Here is a 15,360-nt window from a genome sequence, read left to right as displayed (position 1 = left end):
CTTCACATATCAAGAACCTTAATTAGCTTCCTAATGCCTCTCACCTCAAGTCTAAACTCCTTAGGCTAGCTTTTCAAGGCCCCTCAAACTTACTGTTGTTGCTCCTATCTGAAATGTCACCCCTCCTCCCCTGGGTATATCTAAGCCTACTCATCATTCAAGACCCATCTTCAACCTACTCCATGAAGTTTTCCCTCCCAGACCACTCTAATCCAGACAGACTTAGTGCAGTAGTCACTCAATTAGTCTTCTTTAACTAGAATACAGAAGTCTTCTGATGTCAGAAAGTATATTATACTTTCTAATTACATACTGCTAAATACACAAGTGTCAGTAAATTGATAATGCTAGCCTGAACTGATATAAATGTCTGCAATCAAGATAGAAATATTGGGGCTTCCCTGGTGGCGCAGTGGTTGAGAGTCCGCCTGCTGATGCAGGGGACACGGGTTCGTGCCCCGGTCCGGGAAGATCCCACATGCCACGGAGCGGCTGGGCCCGTGAGCCTGTGCTCTGCAACGGGAGAGGCCACAACAGTGAGAGGCCCACGTACGGCAAAAATAAAAAAAAACAAACAAAAAAAAAAAAGATAGAAATATTAAACATCTCTCCCCCTACAGCATATCTGAACAAGTTAATTATGAACCATTTGTTACCCTCCAATTTTTAAAAAATTCTTTAGGTGTATAATTTTTCTCCTCAGTGAGACTGTAAAAACTGCTTAGAAACAACATGTAAACTTTATATAGTTCTTTATTTCCATCCCAGCACCTAATATAGCCATGTACAAAACAAGTAATCAGTAAATAGTTACTGAATAAATGTATACCTTTTCTATTCACCAGATAAAAAATTAAAACATTTAAGATATTTTTCTTGGGTTTATCATGACTAACTGAAAGTTCAAAATAAATGGAATGCAGGGGACCTAACACTCAATTCAGTACTTAGGCCAGGACTACTTACAGATTTTAACTAAGTGCTATGAATTATTCTGAGATTTTCCAAGACTTTGCTATTGCTATCCCCTGTGATAGGGCAAGGCAATTATTATTTTATTAGAACTCAGCAAATATGGCTAAAATGAGGTAGAATGCTGATTTCCTTTGCTGGCATTAACCTTTATGACAAAAGCGTCAGTTTTAGGTATCAGATTCTTGTTGGCTGAAACCTGGTGAGTGGGTAATAGAAAGACAATAAAAGGGCAGCACTGGAAGGAGAAAAAACAAGAGAATTAACACCAAAAGACTTTTAGGCCTATTCAAAGTATATAACCAATGCTATGGCCTTGAATCAAAGGCCAATCATGGGCCTTTTTCCCATGGGAAGTACATTCCTTCCTGACCACTTGTATTGAATAATATACATCTTCAAATCACATTAGTAAATAGAAGAAACAGTGGTTTCCAAACATATGTAAGTAAATAAAACATACTTGGAAATTTCTACTCAAATCCACCAGTGATTACTATCAAACAGTATAGTCTACATTACTCTTCGGCACCTCTGTAAAACACTTCATTCTAACTATACTAACCATGAAGACACCTAAGGCTTCTTTGTTTTTTAAAGACTCTTCTCTCTAAAGTTCTATCGTTCTATAATCTATGCTCTGAGCCCACAGCTGGTCCGAATAATTCATCCTGACTGAACTTTGCTATGGATTAAGTTATTTTAGGAAGCTCCTTCTCATGAAATGCTAAAAATCCTATTTCAGACAGAATCAGAAAATATTTAAATCAACATTGTCTTTAGCTCAAGACCGAAAGATACATGCAAGGCTACAATAGACTGTCTCTTAAAAGTGTGCAGTACAAATGTTTTATTCCAAGTTTTTATTTTTATACTAACAGATTCTTATTTAGATAAAGGTAACTCATGTGACATTGTCTTCTAAGTACGGTTTACGTCATATCAATTTTATGTTGCATTTTCTGGGATAACTTCTCAGAAGCTTAAAATAAATGGACAGACCCATGTGGTGTGCCCAGTCACAGGAATACAGAAAGCCTAACACCCAATTCAGTACTTAGGCCAGGCTACTTAAGATTACAACTAAGTGTTGATGTTGCAATCAAAATTTCTGCCTTTTCCTTAATGACTAGTTAACACCAGCATACATGAGAATTTAGAGGAAACTTGGGCGCTGAGTATCATGATACAGTGATCTTTAAAAACACTCACCTTCAAATGACTACATTCTACGTTACACAGAGAACACAAATGTGGAAATATTCTTGGAGACGCTGCATAATAATCGTTCATCATAGAAGGAGTTGGAAGTCTCTTCATCTTCTGGGCATCAGCATGTGGAAACTTTGGTAGCCATGATGCTTTCACAATCCCAAAGGGAGACTGAATGGGGATGTCAGCCTCTGACTGGTAATTCTTTTTACTTCCTCCCGATCCATGTACATTAGATGAATTAATGACAGGTTCACGTGGGATCCGATCTTGTTGGCTTACAGCTGAAATTAATTCCGATGAAAACGGTTGCTGGTTCATAGGAGGAATCAGAGACTGACTCATTGTCTGGTTAACTGGCTGGCTAATGGATTGGCTGACAGATTTTACAGGTTCAAGGACTGACTGTCCTCCTGAAATGTGTAAGCCTGACATCTTGCTTCCACTCTCAACTGGGAAAAAGGACTGATTATTGGAGGACTCACTGGGGAAGTCCATCTGTCGAAACACATCTTCAACAGGAAACATAGAATTACACATCACATTTGGAGCGGGAACAGATCCAGAAATGCTTGGCTGTGACCGAAATTCGTTCTTGACCTCATCAGTTGGAATTTCAGGATCGTAAATACGTACTTCAAGTGGATCTTCTGTGTAGCCATATTTGCTTGCATGCCCATAATCAATCACATTACTCGAAACTGCCTCACTACCAAGTGTTTCTTTATTTCTGCTCTGAGAAGGTAAATTAGGTAATCGGCGCCCCATTTTTCGCATTCTTATATCCCTCAAAATTAATGGCATATTTTCAGGAGTTAGTTGTTCATCAGGATAGCGACTGAGCTCTTCTAAGTCTTCATTAGATAATCCAAAACTTGCTAAGATACTTGAGGCACTCTCTTTTGTATAGCGGCTCTGTACTTTAGGACTCTGCTCTGTAACCTGCGTTACAGAACTCTGTTTCACTCCCACTGATGCAGACATATGAGGCTCATCATCCCACCGGCTACCATGAGGCTTCCCCTTCTTTTGTTGTGCTTCATGAAAATCCAATTTTTCTTTGGTCAATCTTGGATCAGTTCGGTGCTGAGTTACCTGAACATTCATTCTCTGTGGTCCCATGTTCTGGTAAGATTCATGGCCAGCAAATCTGTGTGGTATCCCACGGGCTCTCCCTGCTGGGTAAAATCTTGGAAGACCCATAGATCCAGGCCTCATAAATGGTCCTGGAGGCCTCATCCCAGAAGGGTTAGGTGCTCGTGGCCTCTGAAGTGGGAAGTTTCCTCGAGGATTAAACCTGGGTCTCGACATGGCTATTTTCAAGAAAGCCTGATTTAATAAAGCATAAGGTGGTGTTGAACTATGTGAGGCAACGGCATTCAGCTGCTGAAGCGCCAACTGAGTCTTAATCTGAGCAAAGTGCAAAGGAGATGGGCCCAACAGAAGTGGGTTTGCAATGCCCAGGTTCAAGGAATTCACAAGTGGTGCGAAATTTTCCAAGAATAACACAAAGCTGAAAGTTAAAACACAAATATTAGATCATTTTAACTCAAACTACTTCATGAAGTGGGTTCTACAGCCAGTGTAAAACATTTTGAAACAAAGCCACGAAACCATTCTGCATTTCATACACTTTTAGGGTGTTTACGAGGATATTAAACTTTCCCCAAAACTTTCTCTTCTTTTCTTTCCCGAATCCAGAACACAAACCCCAAACCTCAAGCCAGAGTTCATACACTGTGTTGCACTGGGTGCTGTCCTAGGTGCTGAGCGGTAATTACAACTCCTTTTAAAACTTCTTAGAAGTGTCCAAATCCTGCATGCCACTGGGGGATGGGGTGAGAATATACATTCAGTTGCTGTGGTCAGTAAGTTCTCAGAAGTTGTTTGTTTATCATCATAGATCTTTTTCCCCCTTCTTTTTGATTTTAGTGGAAAGGAATGAGTACAGAATCATTCAATTTATTAAACATTTTTTGTCTAATGTAACAGTCATTATGGAGTTTTCAAGCCAAATAAAACATGATTCCTGCCAAAGTGCAAGCAATCTAACAAGAAAAACAAAATAAGAGTTTTTCATTATTACAACAATGCTAAAAAGCATCATAAAAGGGTTTATTTCTGGAAGAGGTCATGAATGCTTGAGTTGAGTTTTATGAGTATCTTCTAGAGTTTTGAGGGAACTGAGATAAGAGAGATTTCAGGTAACAAGGTCTTACTAAACATGTGTTTATCAAATTTTTTTAAATGTAGAATAGCCTAGGTTAAAGCTTCTGAACAAAACACTGTAATAAGATGAAACAGCTTGCTGGGATGATTTAAAATTTTTAAACTAATTAAACTTATTAACTGCGTGTTTCTGACAAAGCTATAAAATTCTGGACCAAGACAAAATATAGTTTAAGACACGTGATTCTTCATTAACCCCAGGACTATTTAATAAAAGTATCTATGAAGACAGAAAAAAAAAATTGCCAAGAACCTCTCTCCCTTATGCCAACTTTTAGCTACTGTTTTTACTGACTTTGGAACTTTCTCCCAAAACTATCCATTTTCAACCCTCTGTTCTCTACACCAATTCCTTTAGTCAATGAAACTCAAAAACATTTTATTCTCCATTTCTAACTAAACATAAAATTCTACATATTCCTGTCAATGTCTCTAATATACTTTCCTTTTTCCTTTCACCACCACCACCACCCTACTGCAAGCTCTCATCACTCTATACCACAGCTCCACCCCAATTCATTCTGTCGTTACTGATTAATATCCCTAAAACACTTTTTATTATCACTCCTCTACATTAAAATCTTCACCACTTTACTGCTTCTCTTAAGATAGTGTCCAAACTTGTCAACCTGGCATTTAATATATAACCTAATCCCAATCTACCTTTCACGCTTTCCTAGCCTATACTTACTTAATGAAAAATTTTTGCTACAGCCAAATTGGTCTATTTGCAATCTCCTGACCACTTTCAACACATTCCATACTTTATTCATACCTCACTACCTAGAATACTCCTAGGTCTCTGAATCAAACTCAATCTTCAAGATTGTTTCCAAGTCCCACCCCACAAGAATCTCTTTGATCATCTCCTATGGCACACATTAAGCTATTAATCTAATAAATGCAGTAATACATACAATGTTCAAATTCATTTCTAAGCTAGTAATGTATCTCTATATGTCAGATGAGAAGGGTTTGAATTCTACCAGATTCACCATTTACTATTAAGATTTTGGGCAAGCTACTTGATCTCCAGAGCATCAGTTTCCTCATCTGTAAAAAAGGAAAGTATCTTCCTCTACAGATTACTGTTAAGGACTAAGATGAAATACAAATATGTACAGTGTCTGACAAATGAGCTGCCCACTAAATGTCAGTTTCACTCTCCCTCCCCTCATTCCACTGAGCAGGGGTCTTTCAGGCAGACAAATCTCACTCCTAAGCCTCAATATCTTTTAATCTCTGCCTCTGCAAAGCAGAGAGTAGCTAAATTTAGGGGGGCGAAAAGGGTAAGAGATGAGTAAAAGCAGAAATCATAAAAATAATTTCTATCTCTATTCACATACAACCTCTTTCTATCTTAACAGATTCAGAAGAATTAGAGTTAAATCTCTTGAACACAAACTTATCCTGGAAGAACTACAATATAATGGATGCTCTGTAAGCCCAAAAGTAAAAGCAATCCAAAAAGTCAGCTGTGCTTTATAAAAGTGTTTTGAAGCAATGAATTCCTGCTAATGTCAGTGTCTTAAAAAAAAAAAAAAACACAACTCAAAATGCAAAAAGATCAGAAAAAGGCAAGCTTCCCAGCTACACAATAGTATATTCCAGTCTGAAGTTAACACTTTTTCCTTGGCTGTTATAAACTGAAAATCTACAGTTATCCACATAGATTTGTTGATGCACTGGCATTTAAAGAATCAAATGTTGACTCAAGTATCTAGCAAGTGAAATGATGAATTTGGGATTTTCATTAAAATAATCTAGAAAACAAAGGGTGCATGTCGGCGGGAGTGAGGGGTGGGGTTTGGTGAGTGAGAAGTTAGATGAAGCACAACCGGCAAAGATATTTGTTGTGGAAGCTGAGTGACGGGTCCAAAAGGATTTATCACCTTTCCTCTCTACTTTTTTACATGTTTGAACATTACCAAAATAAAAAATTAAAGTGCTAAATATTAAGTATGACATTTTTAACAAAACAAAAAAGGAGGGTGGGAGAGTATAAAACCAACGTAACTTCATACTTCTCAATCTAATCTAATATTATCACACCAAAGTCTAACAAAAGCCAAAATCAGCTGATTTGCTATGATTAACAGGCAATGTATAAATAACATGCAGATTTAAGTCTAAAATCTCATTTTAGTTCATTTTCTCCTACATCATTCCTTCCCACCTGACTCAACTGACTTATTAGTTATTAAACAGTTTCATATTTCACTCTTTCTCTGTGTGGAAAAAAAACTATTTGTGAGATGAAAAAAGTAAAATTAAGCAAAACAAGCAAAGGACTCTTGATATGAAACCCCTGATTAAGAATTAGGTTATGCCACACCAAAGAAAATAAACCCTCAGTCTTTTGAGAATGAAACTGATATAACCTAGAAACAATGTGATAAGAAACAAGAACCAGGAAGACAAATTTGGCATTAACACCTGGAAAACAACTGAACAAATAAAGACAACAATTATAAAGCCTTGTTCACTTAACTCTAGGAGTTCTGGCCATAAAGAGGTTCATTCACCTAATGGAACTTACAGAGAGCCAACACATCAAATCATAAAACTAACTTGGAAAAATCTGAGTTGAGATCTGAGTTCTTAATTATTAACTCCACTGAACACAACTGCAATTAAATAATACTTACCCTTTAAAATAAATTTTTATTCCTGATGATATAACAGATGTTTTTTAAAGAAAACAATAAAAAGTAGTAAATGAAATGCTTACCAGTAAAGCCATTACCAACACTGAACTAATATTCTGATGTAATTTCTTCTAGTTTTGTGTATGTGCATACATACATGGATGGGAAGGGGAAGAGGGTACACCAAACTTTATCGTATGAACTACGCTATTTGCTATTTTCAATCAACATTTTATTTTCCTAAATTTAATGGTTTTCAAAAACAGGATATTTAATGGTCACAAAACATTCTCAACTCCTGAAGGATTATTATTTTGATAAGTAGCAGTTAAAAACTCTATGTCCTATCAAGAACTAAAATATGCCACTCTGAAAAGAAATGATATATTCAATAAAATGTCAACCATACAAATTCTTTTAGAAGCATCTAGTAGAAACTGAGTTCTTGAGGCAGACATGAAGAAATGGCTTAACAGATTTTTTAAAAATCGCCATGATATCCCATGAGATATTTCTGTGATGTCCACTACCTATTTTGATACAGTCTTTCAGATGGAAGGGAATCCTTAATTTTCTTTACAGATATTCATAAAGAAATCTGAAATCTAAAAATATAAAAGCATCATCAAAAATTAGTCAGCCAGATCATAATGGCTCCATTAGATTCATAATGAAAAGACTTATCAAACCCCATACTTGAACTTTATTGCACTTCACTGTTTAAAAAGCAATTTGATATCCGTTATCTCATCTGAGCCTTGCAACAACCCAGTGAGCAAGTGAATCCAAGTTTACAGGTTAAGTAAAGCCTTAGAACTAAGTGGCAACGTCACAAACAGAACCTGTGACTCCTCTCGGTGTTCTTTCCATGCTGTATTCTAGATATATAAAATTTAAATTTTATAGCTTTGTTTTTTCTAATTATTAAAAAAGGCAATACATGTTCATTAACACCCTCCCCCAAAAGAAAGATCATCCTCTTGACAAGCAGAAAAGAATTAAAAGTCTTCTATAATCTTACCATGAAGGGAAAACTACAATTAACATTATTTTCTAGGTACATATCCACATACTTCAGTTGATACCCTGTGTTAGAGCAACTGTTTGTCTCAAAATATATAAAATTTACTTTCACACCTAAGAATGCAAGTATTACACTGGCCAGTTAATACAAGAGTACATGTCATTCCGTGCTTTTCTCAGTTTGACTGGTACTCAATCTTCTAATCTCCTCTAGTATATAGGTAGATCCACTCAGCCAACTCTTTTCTACCTTTAGTTTTGTCGCCTCATGTCTCACAAAAGGTACACAAGTCATAAGTCTGAAGGTGCCACGAGTACCATGCTGGATGTTAAAAATGCCAAAACGTGGTACACCTCAATGAAACCGTCAAAGAAACAGAAAGAAAAAAATAAGCAGAAAACTAGCAACATTGTTTTTATCATGAAGGGCATCGTCAAACTTCACTGCTACCTGGAAGGATTGGTAACCATCATGATTTCAGATCTGAAAGAAAACGGAAGATCAACTTGCTAATAATGCACAATACCAGGAACAGATCACCATTAACAACCTTATACAGCAATGATTTAATAGTTATTATTTCCAGGAAGACAACTTTTTTGATAAACAGGATATGTGAGTATAATCAGATGCTTTTTTCTTTTTCAGGAATATGTATACTGCATACATAAATGGGTCTCTACAGACAACACTGTATTCCCACAGTAAATGATGCCCCCCTGAGATGTGAACACACTGGTGGTCCTGCTTATTACTTTGCCACCCTCAACAAACAGAACACATTAGTCCAAGAGAAACCACTAGATCCAACTTGGAATAAAGAAATCTTTTCTGAGATTTTTTTTTAAACTAGAAATGAGAAAAATGGTGAATACTGATAAAACTCTGTTGTCAAAATGCTGTTGACGGCATACTCACTGCCTTAGTGAGAAAGCACGAAAACTGAATAAAGGAAAGCCAGTAAAATAGGTAAGCAGGACCAAGAGGTAAATATAGTACTGAAGACTACCAGTTCCCAACTGTTCTTGAAGTCAGACTGCATTCCTACCCTTCCTGCCATTTGGTTGTTCACTTCTTTCATGAAGTGCATGAGCCAGAAAATGTTCCCATCTGCCTAAAACGGGTTTCCAAAATCTTCAATTAAGTGTACCAAAATTATCTGGCCAAATGACTTAAAATGCCAAATGCCTTAAAGTCTTTACAAAGTACAAAAGAGCATATATGATGTTACTTTATATAAAAAATGGAAATGAGAAAACACATGTATCTGCTTATGGTTACAAAAAGAAATATAGGTAGGATAACACAGAAAACAGGACTGAAAAGAAATAAATGGGAACCATATTTCATGGAGTATGTCTTACTATATAATTTTGACTTTCAGAAGCATGTCAACAAACTAAAGTTTTAAAAAAATTAAATCAAGGATGGGAAGAAGGAAAAAAGCTAAAACTGAAAGCAAACTAATTCATTTTTCAAATGAATACCATAACTCACTGAAGGGGAAAAAGAAAACTAAACTAAAAACAAGTAATTTATGAACCCACTATTTGATTTATACGCTCTCAGTTTTGGTGGAGCTAGGAGAAAACTGAGAACTACAAACAAATTCTTACTCTTTTTAGTAGTTTGTTTTGTCTTTTGTTTTTTTTTTGCAGTGGTATGGATGAAACAATTCTTAAATTACTTTAGCTATATATCATGGGACTGAGCATATAAGTAAATGTTTTGATAGTGCTGGGGACCAGGGTTCTCACTGTGGAAAACAAGATATATACATGGAATAAGATAAAGCAAGAAAGGACTGGGCAGTAACCACTGAGAAAGCCAGGAGTCCATAACACCATACCAATCAATCACTGTAAATGTGGAGAAAATGCTAAGTTGGAAAATCATTTTATAACCATCACAGTAATGTAAAGATTGGTTCAGGCAAGAATCATCCATGCATGTTAAATCCTGAGTGAAATTCTGATGAGGAACAGGACATTTCCATGGTCTTAAAATATCTCTCCACAGATCAATTAATTCAAGGGAGAAAAAACCTCAAACGTTTTGACCAAACATGTGATCAAACATCATATTATCCATGAGGGGCAGATGGACTTCCTGCACCTCCAGATCTGATACCATGGGGGAACAAAGCAATTTGATTTTTCTCTCCAGGGATGCATAATCTGAATCTATTCAAGAGGAAACATCAAAAAAATCCGAAATGAAAAATGTTCTATTAAAAAAAAAAAAAGAAAGCAAATAGTATTCTTCGAAAATGGCAATTTCACAAAAAGATTAAAAGACTATAGAAATATTCCAAAGCAAGGAAGACTGAAGAAACACGACAACTAAATGCAATTACCTAATCCTAGACTGATCCTGTACTGGAGGGGAGAAAAAACTGCTATAAGAAACATTATTGGGCCAACTGACAAAATCAGAATATGGTAAAAAATATTATCAATATTAAATTTACTGAGATCGATAACGGCACTATGACTACAAAAGAAAACATCCTGTTCTTAGGAAACAAACTATTACGCTAATTAATAAACTAATAAAGGGTAAAGGAACATAATATATGAAACTTACTCTCAAGATAGTTCAGGAAAAAAATAAGGGTGCATGCAAGCACGCAAAACGATAGATAAAGGGAAGGGAAATATGGAATTCCCCTGTAAGCCAGCAGTTTAATTCATTCAAATAGTAAATGACCCAATACCCGGCTATCTAACACCTTAGTACTAGGTCTAACACCTTAGTACTAGGTCAAAAAGGGACTATAAGCAAGTATGGCAACAGGCAGAAAGCTAGCAATGATAAAGAGCATCAGTCCTAAGCACATTTTTGGATTTGGCTATTCTTCTGCAACATGTTCACTCCCTAACTATTGACTGTTAGCCCATTATGCAATCCATAATTATCTCATTTTTGGGGAAATTTCCACTTATCTGAAGATATCCACCCTGCTACAAGGGGTGCCAGCAAGTGACTTCATGCAAAATTGGGTAACTCCCATAAGTAAAATTTAACACTAACATAGCATAGCATTTTTTAAGAACTTAGACCCTGGACTCAGTGCTTTAATTCTGATCCTGTTGCTTGCTAAAAATGTGAGCCTCAGCAAGCTGATTAACCCAAGACTCAGTATAACAGCACAGAACGTTGATGTGAAGAATGATTAAAATTATACCCCATGACATGCAACAGATGCTCAAAAAATGTTAAGACAGTAAACAAAATGCTTTACCTAAGAAGCAGGTAGTTGTTTGTTCCTTTTATTAAGACATGGGTAATTTCTGAAAATTTCAATATGGTAGTAGAAATAGAAATTAAATTAATACATGTATACACAGACACATGTGTGGTGTATAAGAAACAATTAGGGAGATTTGAATACTGACTGAATCTCTGATATTAAGGAACTATTATTACTTTAGGTGTGATATGCATGTTTTTTCCTAAATATTTTGGAGAAAAATTCTAAACTATAAATTGATGAATGATATGTTATGGGATTTGCTTAAAAATAACAGGATGGAGGGCAGAGACAAGACTGACCATTAGCTTATAATTGTTGAAGCTGGGTGATAGGTGAATCATTATAAAATACTCTCTGCTTTTGTGTATCTTTAAAATTTTCCCTAATAAAAAAAAAATTTTTTTGAAAGAAGTGAAGAAATTCAAAAGAATAGAAAGTTGGCAACACTCACTCATTAGCAAGAACAACAGGGAAATCAGTTGCAAGATTAATAAAATGAAGACTGTGGAAGTAAGGCAAGAAAAAAGTATGAAAACTTAAGAATGACTGTAACAATAAATATACTTTGTTATTTAACGGGCTCAAAAGAGTAGAAAAATAATCCAAAATGTACGTACCCCAAGGTAAGCACTAAGAAAACATCAAAATATATGCACCTTAAAACCCCTTCTCCTATACTCCCTGAACATTTCTCTTTTCAATACAAAGCCCGTTACTCTTGATCCTCACTGATCATAAGAGCTGTGTTTTATTTCTGTACCTCACCTTTTCCCTACCATTGTTTCTTCCATTCCATTATTCTCTTATTTTCCATATACCTATCTTCCTTCCATTTTCATTTCAATCACAAATTTCAGACTACAGTAAATAAAGTTGAAGCAATGAAAGAGTAAGTAAAGTTGGATACAAAGAAGGCTTATTGGCTTTAGCCACAAGTATAATTACTTTCAGTTTGGAGGATCTCTAAAACCACATTTCAACATTCAGTAGCTTGTTTCCTTGCACAACAGCCCAAAATATATTACTGGGTACCCATACTGGAAGCACTGTTTCTCAGTATATAAAGCATTTTATTAATTATTTGGACAGATATTTTCCAAACCTTGACCAGTATACATTAAGTCACAGTAGAAAGAGCACGATTTGCACTCCCAAGGGCCTGTGTTCTTATCCAGACTCTGGCAACCACCACCTGAGTTCATTCACTCAACGTGGGAGCATCTAATACGTACCAGGCACTGGGACAGATACAAAGATGAACATAATAATCATATAAATAAATGGATACAATATTATTTTGATAAGTTTATATCAATAGATGAACCAAATATTTTAAGGAAAGATTATATGATCTTTCAGCTCCAAAATTCTATCAATTTAACCTAAATTCCTTTAAGCCTCTTCTTTTTAATTAAGAGGTAGTAGCCACAGGTTGCAATTTTCTATTAAAAGATGCTGCCTAGCCGCAAGGCACAGGGATATTAGCTCGGGGCTTTGGGACAGCCTGGAGGGGTGGGATGGGGAGAGTGGGAGGGAGGGAGACGCAAGAGGGAAGACATATGGGAACATATGTATATGTATAGCTGATTCACTTTGTTATAAAGCAGAAACTAACACACCATTGTAAAGCAATTATACCCCAATAAAGATGTTTAAAAAAAAAAAAAAAAAAAAAGATGCTGCCTAAGCACTTAAAAATTTGCAACAATAGTAACAGCTAACATTTATTAAGTACCTACTATGTGCCAAAGGATAGGGGCTTTTTATACCTTTTCTAACTTAATCCTCACAATAATCCCAAGCAGGAAGTAGTGGTATCACCATTTTATAGATACGGAAACAAAAGTTCAGAAAGACTAAAATAACTTACCCCAAATCTCACTCATACAGTTAAGAAGAAAACAGGGATTCGAAGCCAGATCTTCTGATTCCAAAGCCTATATTCTCTTTCCACTAAACTATTTGTCTCTCATTTTCTTGCACTACACAAAAAAAATTTCCAGAGATCACCTTCCTAAGAGCACCCAAGAGAAAAATTTTAAGACAGCCATGAAGTACAAAGTGATCACTGATTGTAAGAAGTATTTTTTTAAACCTGAGTATATGCTGTATACGCCCTCCATAACAAAATACAAGAGATTACAAAACTAAAATACAACCACTACTCAAGGTAATAAATATGTGTGACATGAAAACTAGTTAATAAAAACGAACGAGATTCTGTGGTTTCTTCCAACTGTTTTATCTTTACCCTCACTTGGTTCCAACACAATCAAGAAGGCCCAGCATTATTTCTGTGTATTAACATGTTAATTTCACATGATTATTTAAGTGTATATTACCGAGTATGAGAATATAGTGTACATGAAATGCTGTCAAATGGAAAAAGAATGCAACATAAGCCCACTAAGCCTAGAATACCTAATCATCAACAATATTTAAGCTATGTTGAAATAATGTCAATTATGTGTTCATTATTCTGTATAAACTTCATTAAACTCATTTTTTAAAATTGTTTTTCAGATTATCAATTTTAGTTGCAAATCTGAGCCAGCAAACATCCTTGAAAAATGAGTTAACCCTTTATAACAAATAAAGAAAAAAAAATTTTTGTGCACAATTCCAAAGCTGGTTAGAAAAAGAATCTGAATCAACAGAAGTCGCCGGATCCTGCTAACAAATTTTTCTTCAGAACTCCTCCAGATTAAAATATTATTTTCCCCCCAAATTTTGCCTCAGAGCAAATTTTAAAATTAAGAGAAAATAGCTTGAGGAAGCCTTCGTTGTCTACTTCAACTAAAGATCTTGTAATAATATGTCTCCCTTATTCAGTTATCCCAAACAACAAAAGATCTGTTTCAGATGTCCTCCAGGATTCTTGTGTGTGGTACACATTCTCCCCCCACCTTGAACAGAACGGGGCCCAAGCTAGGAACCACGCAAAACTAAATCACTAACGATCCGCATTCTGGATTCCTCTGAGTAATTTGGAATTAAGTATCAGAGCAGCTCACGAGCCCTCGGTATCCCGCACAGAGGTGACACTCTCTTTGCTTTCAGGCCCGCACAAGGCAGGGAGAGAAAACCCCGACCAGCAAAAGCCGCTGGATCGTAGGTTCCCTCTTCACCCCAACTCCCCCTTCCCCAGCCCCAAACACAAACACGCTCTTCTCTCCACGCTTCTTGCACAATATTGCTCGCCAAAGGGCTCAGCTCGAGCTCCACCGCCTCTCTTCCAGGCCCGACGGGAATGGTTACTCCCTCCGCGATGCTCCCTCACCACCGCTTCCTCCGGCTGTCAGGCCTGGTGCGCTCTCGGCAGGCCCTTCGCGGATGGGGAAGGGGCCGCCACGGCCTTGCCAAAGGGCTGTTTTCGTTCCTCCGCCCAGTGCAAACGGCGTCAGGCGGCTCTTCCTGAAGTAGGGTCCTAGCACGGGCCCCGACCCGGCCCTCCGGGGGCAGTGCGGTGAAACGACGCGGTGGCGAGGCAGCCGAGCTCCCTTCCCATCCCGGGGGTCCCCCAACCTCCTCCCGCCCCCGCCGTCAGCCCGCCGCCATTTTGTGCGCAGCCGCTGCGACACAGATACAATAGTCGGCCCGGATTGCAAAGGAAAGGCTCAGGACCCCCACGCTACGGACTCCCGCCTTCCAGCCCCCTGCTCCCCACAAGGCAGCCGTCCTACCTATGCCTACCCGACTAACAGCCGGATCCCATTTGCGCCCCACACAGTTTAGACTCAGCCTCCAGTCTCGACGCCGAAGAAGCTACCGCCTCCAAAGAGCCGCACGCATGCGCGCCGGTCGAGCCTTTGCGAGCCCTCAGCTGCTCGCGGCGCCTGCGTACCGCCGGCACCGCGCTCGCCCGGAGGCACGAGAAAGGGGCAGGAGGAACTCGGTTCCGGGAGGGGGCGCTCTCTCGTGCGGCGTTCCAGGCCTCCCCGGCAAAACTCGGGCACCGGTATCGGTGCCTCTGCCTTTTATGTGCCTGTCCTCTATTGTCCTGTTCAAATCATGCGCAT

At 37.7% G+C, this 15,360-nt stretch overlaps 1 protein-coding gene across 1 annotated transcript in view; it reads right to left on the bottom strand.

The window, feature by feature from the left end:
- Nucleotides 1-15,126, bottom strand: part of ZNF638 (zinc finger protein 638) — an 84,642-nt gene extending 69,516 nt beyond the window's left edge. The window contains 2 exon segments of the mRNA XM_032652393.1: nt 2,185-3,697; nt 15,035-15,126. Of these exon segments, the coding sequence (XP_032508284.1) occupies nt 2,185-3,495 (1,311 nt within the window). The 5' untranslated portion in view covers nt 3,496-3,697; nt 15,035-15,126.
- Nucleotides 15,127-15,360: the final 234 nt, after the last annotated feature.

Source organism: Phocoena sinus, chromosome 13, assembly GCF_008692025.1.
Source record: "Phocoena sinus isolate mPhoSin1 chromosome 13, mPhoSin1.pri, whole genome shotgun sequence".
Lineage (NCBI taxonomy): Eukaryota > Metazoa > Chordata > Mammalia > Artiodactyla > Phocoenidae > Phocoena > Phocoena sinus.
This window is presented reverse-complemented; position numbering and strand designations above follow the sequence as displayed.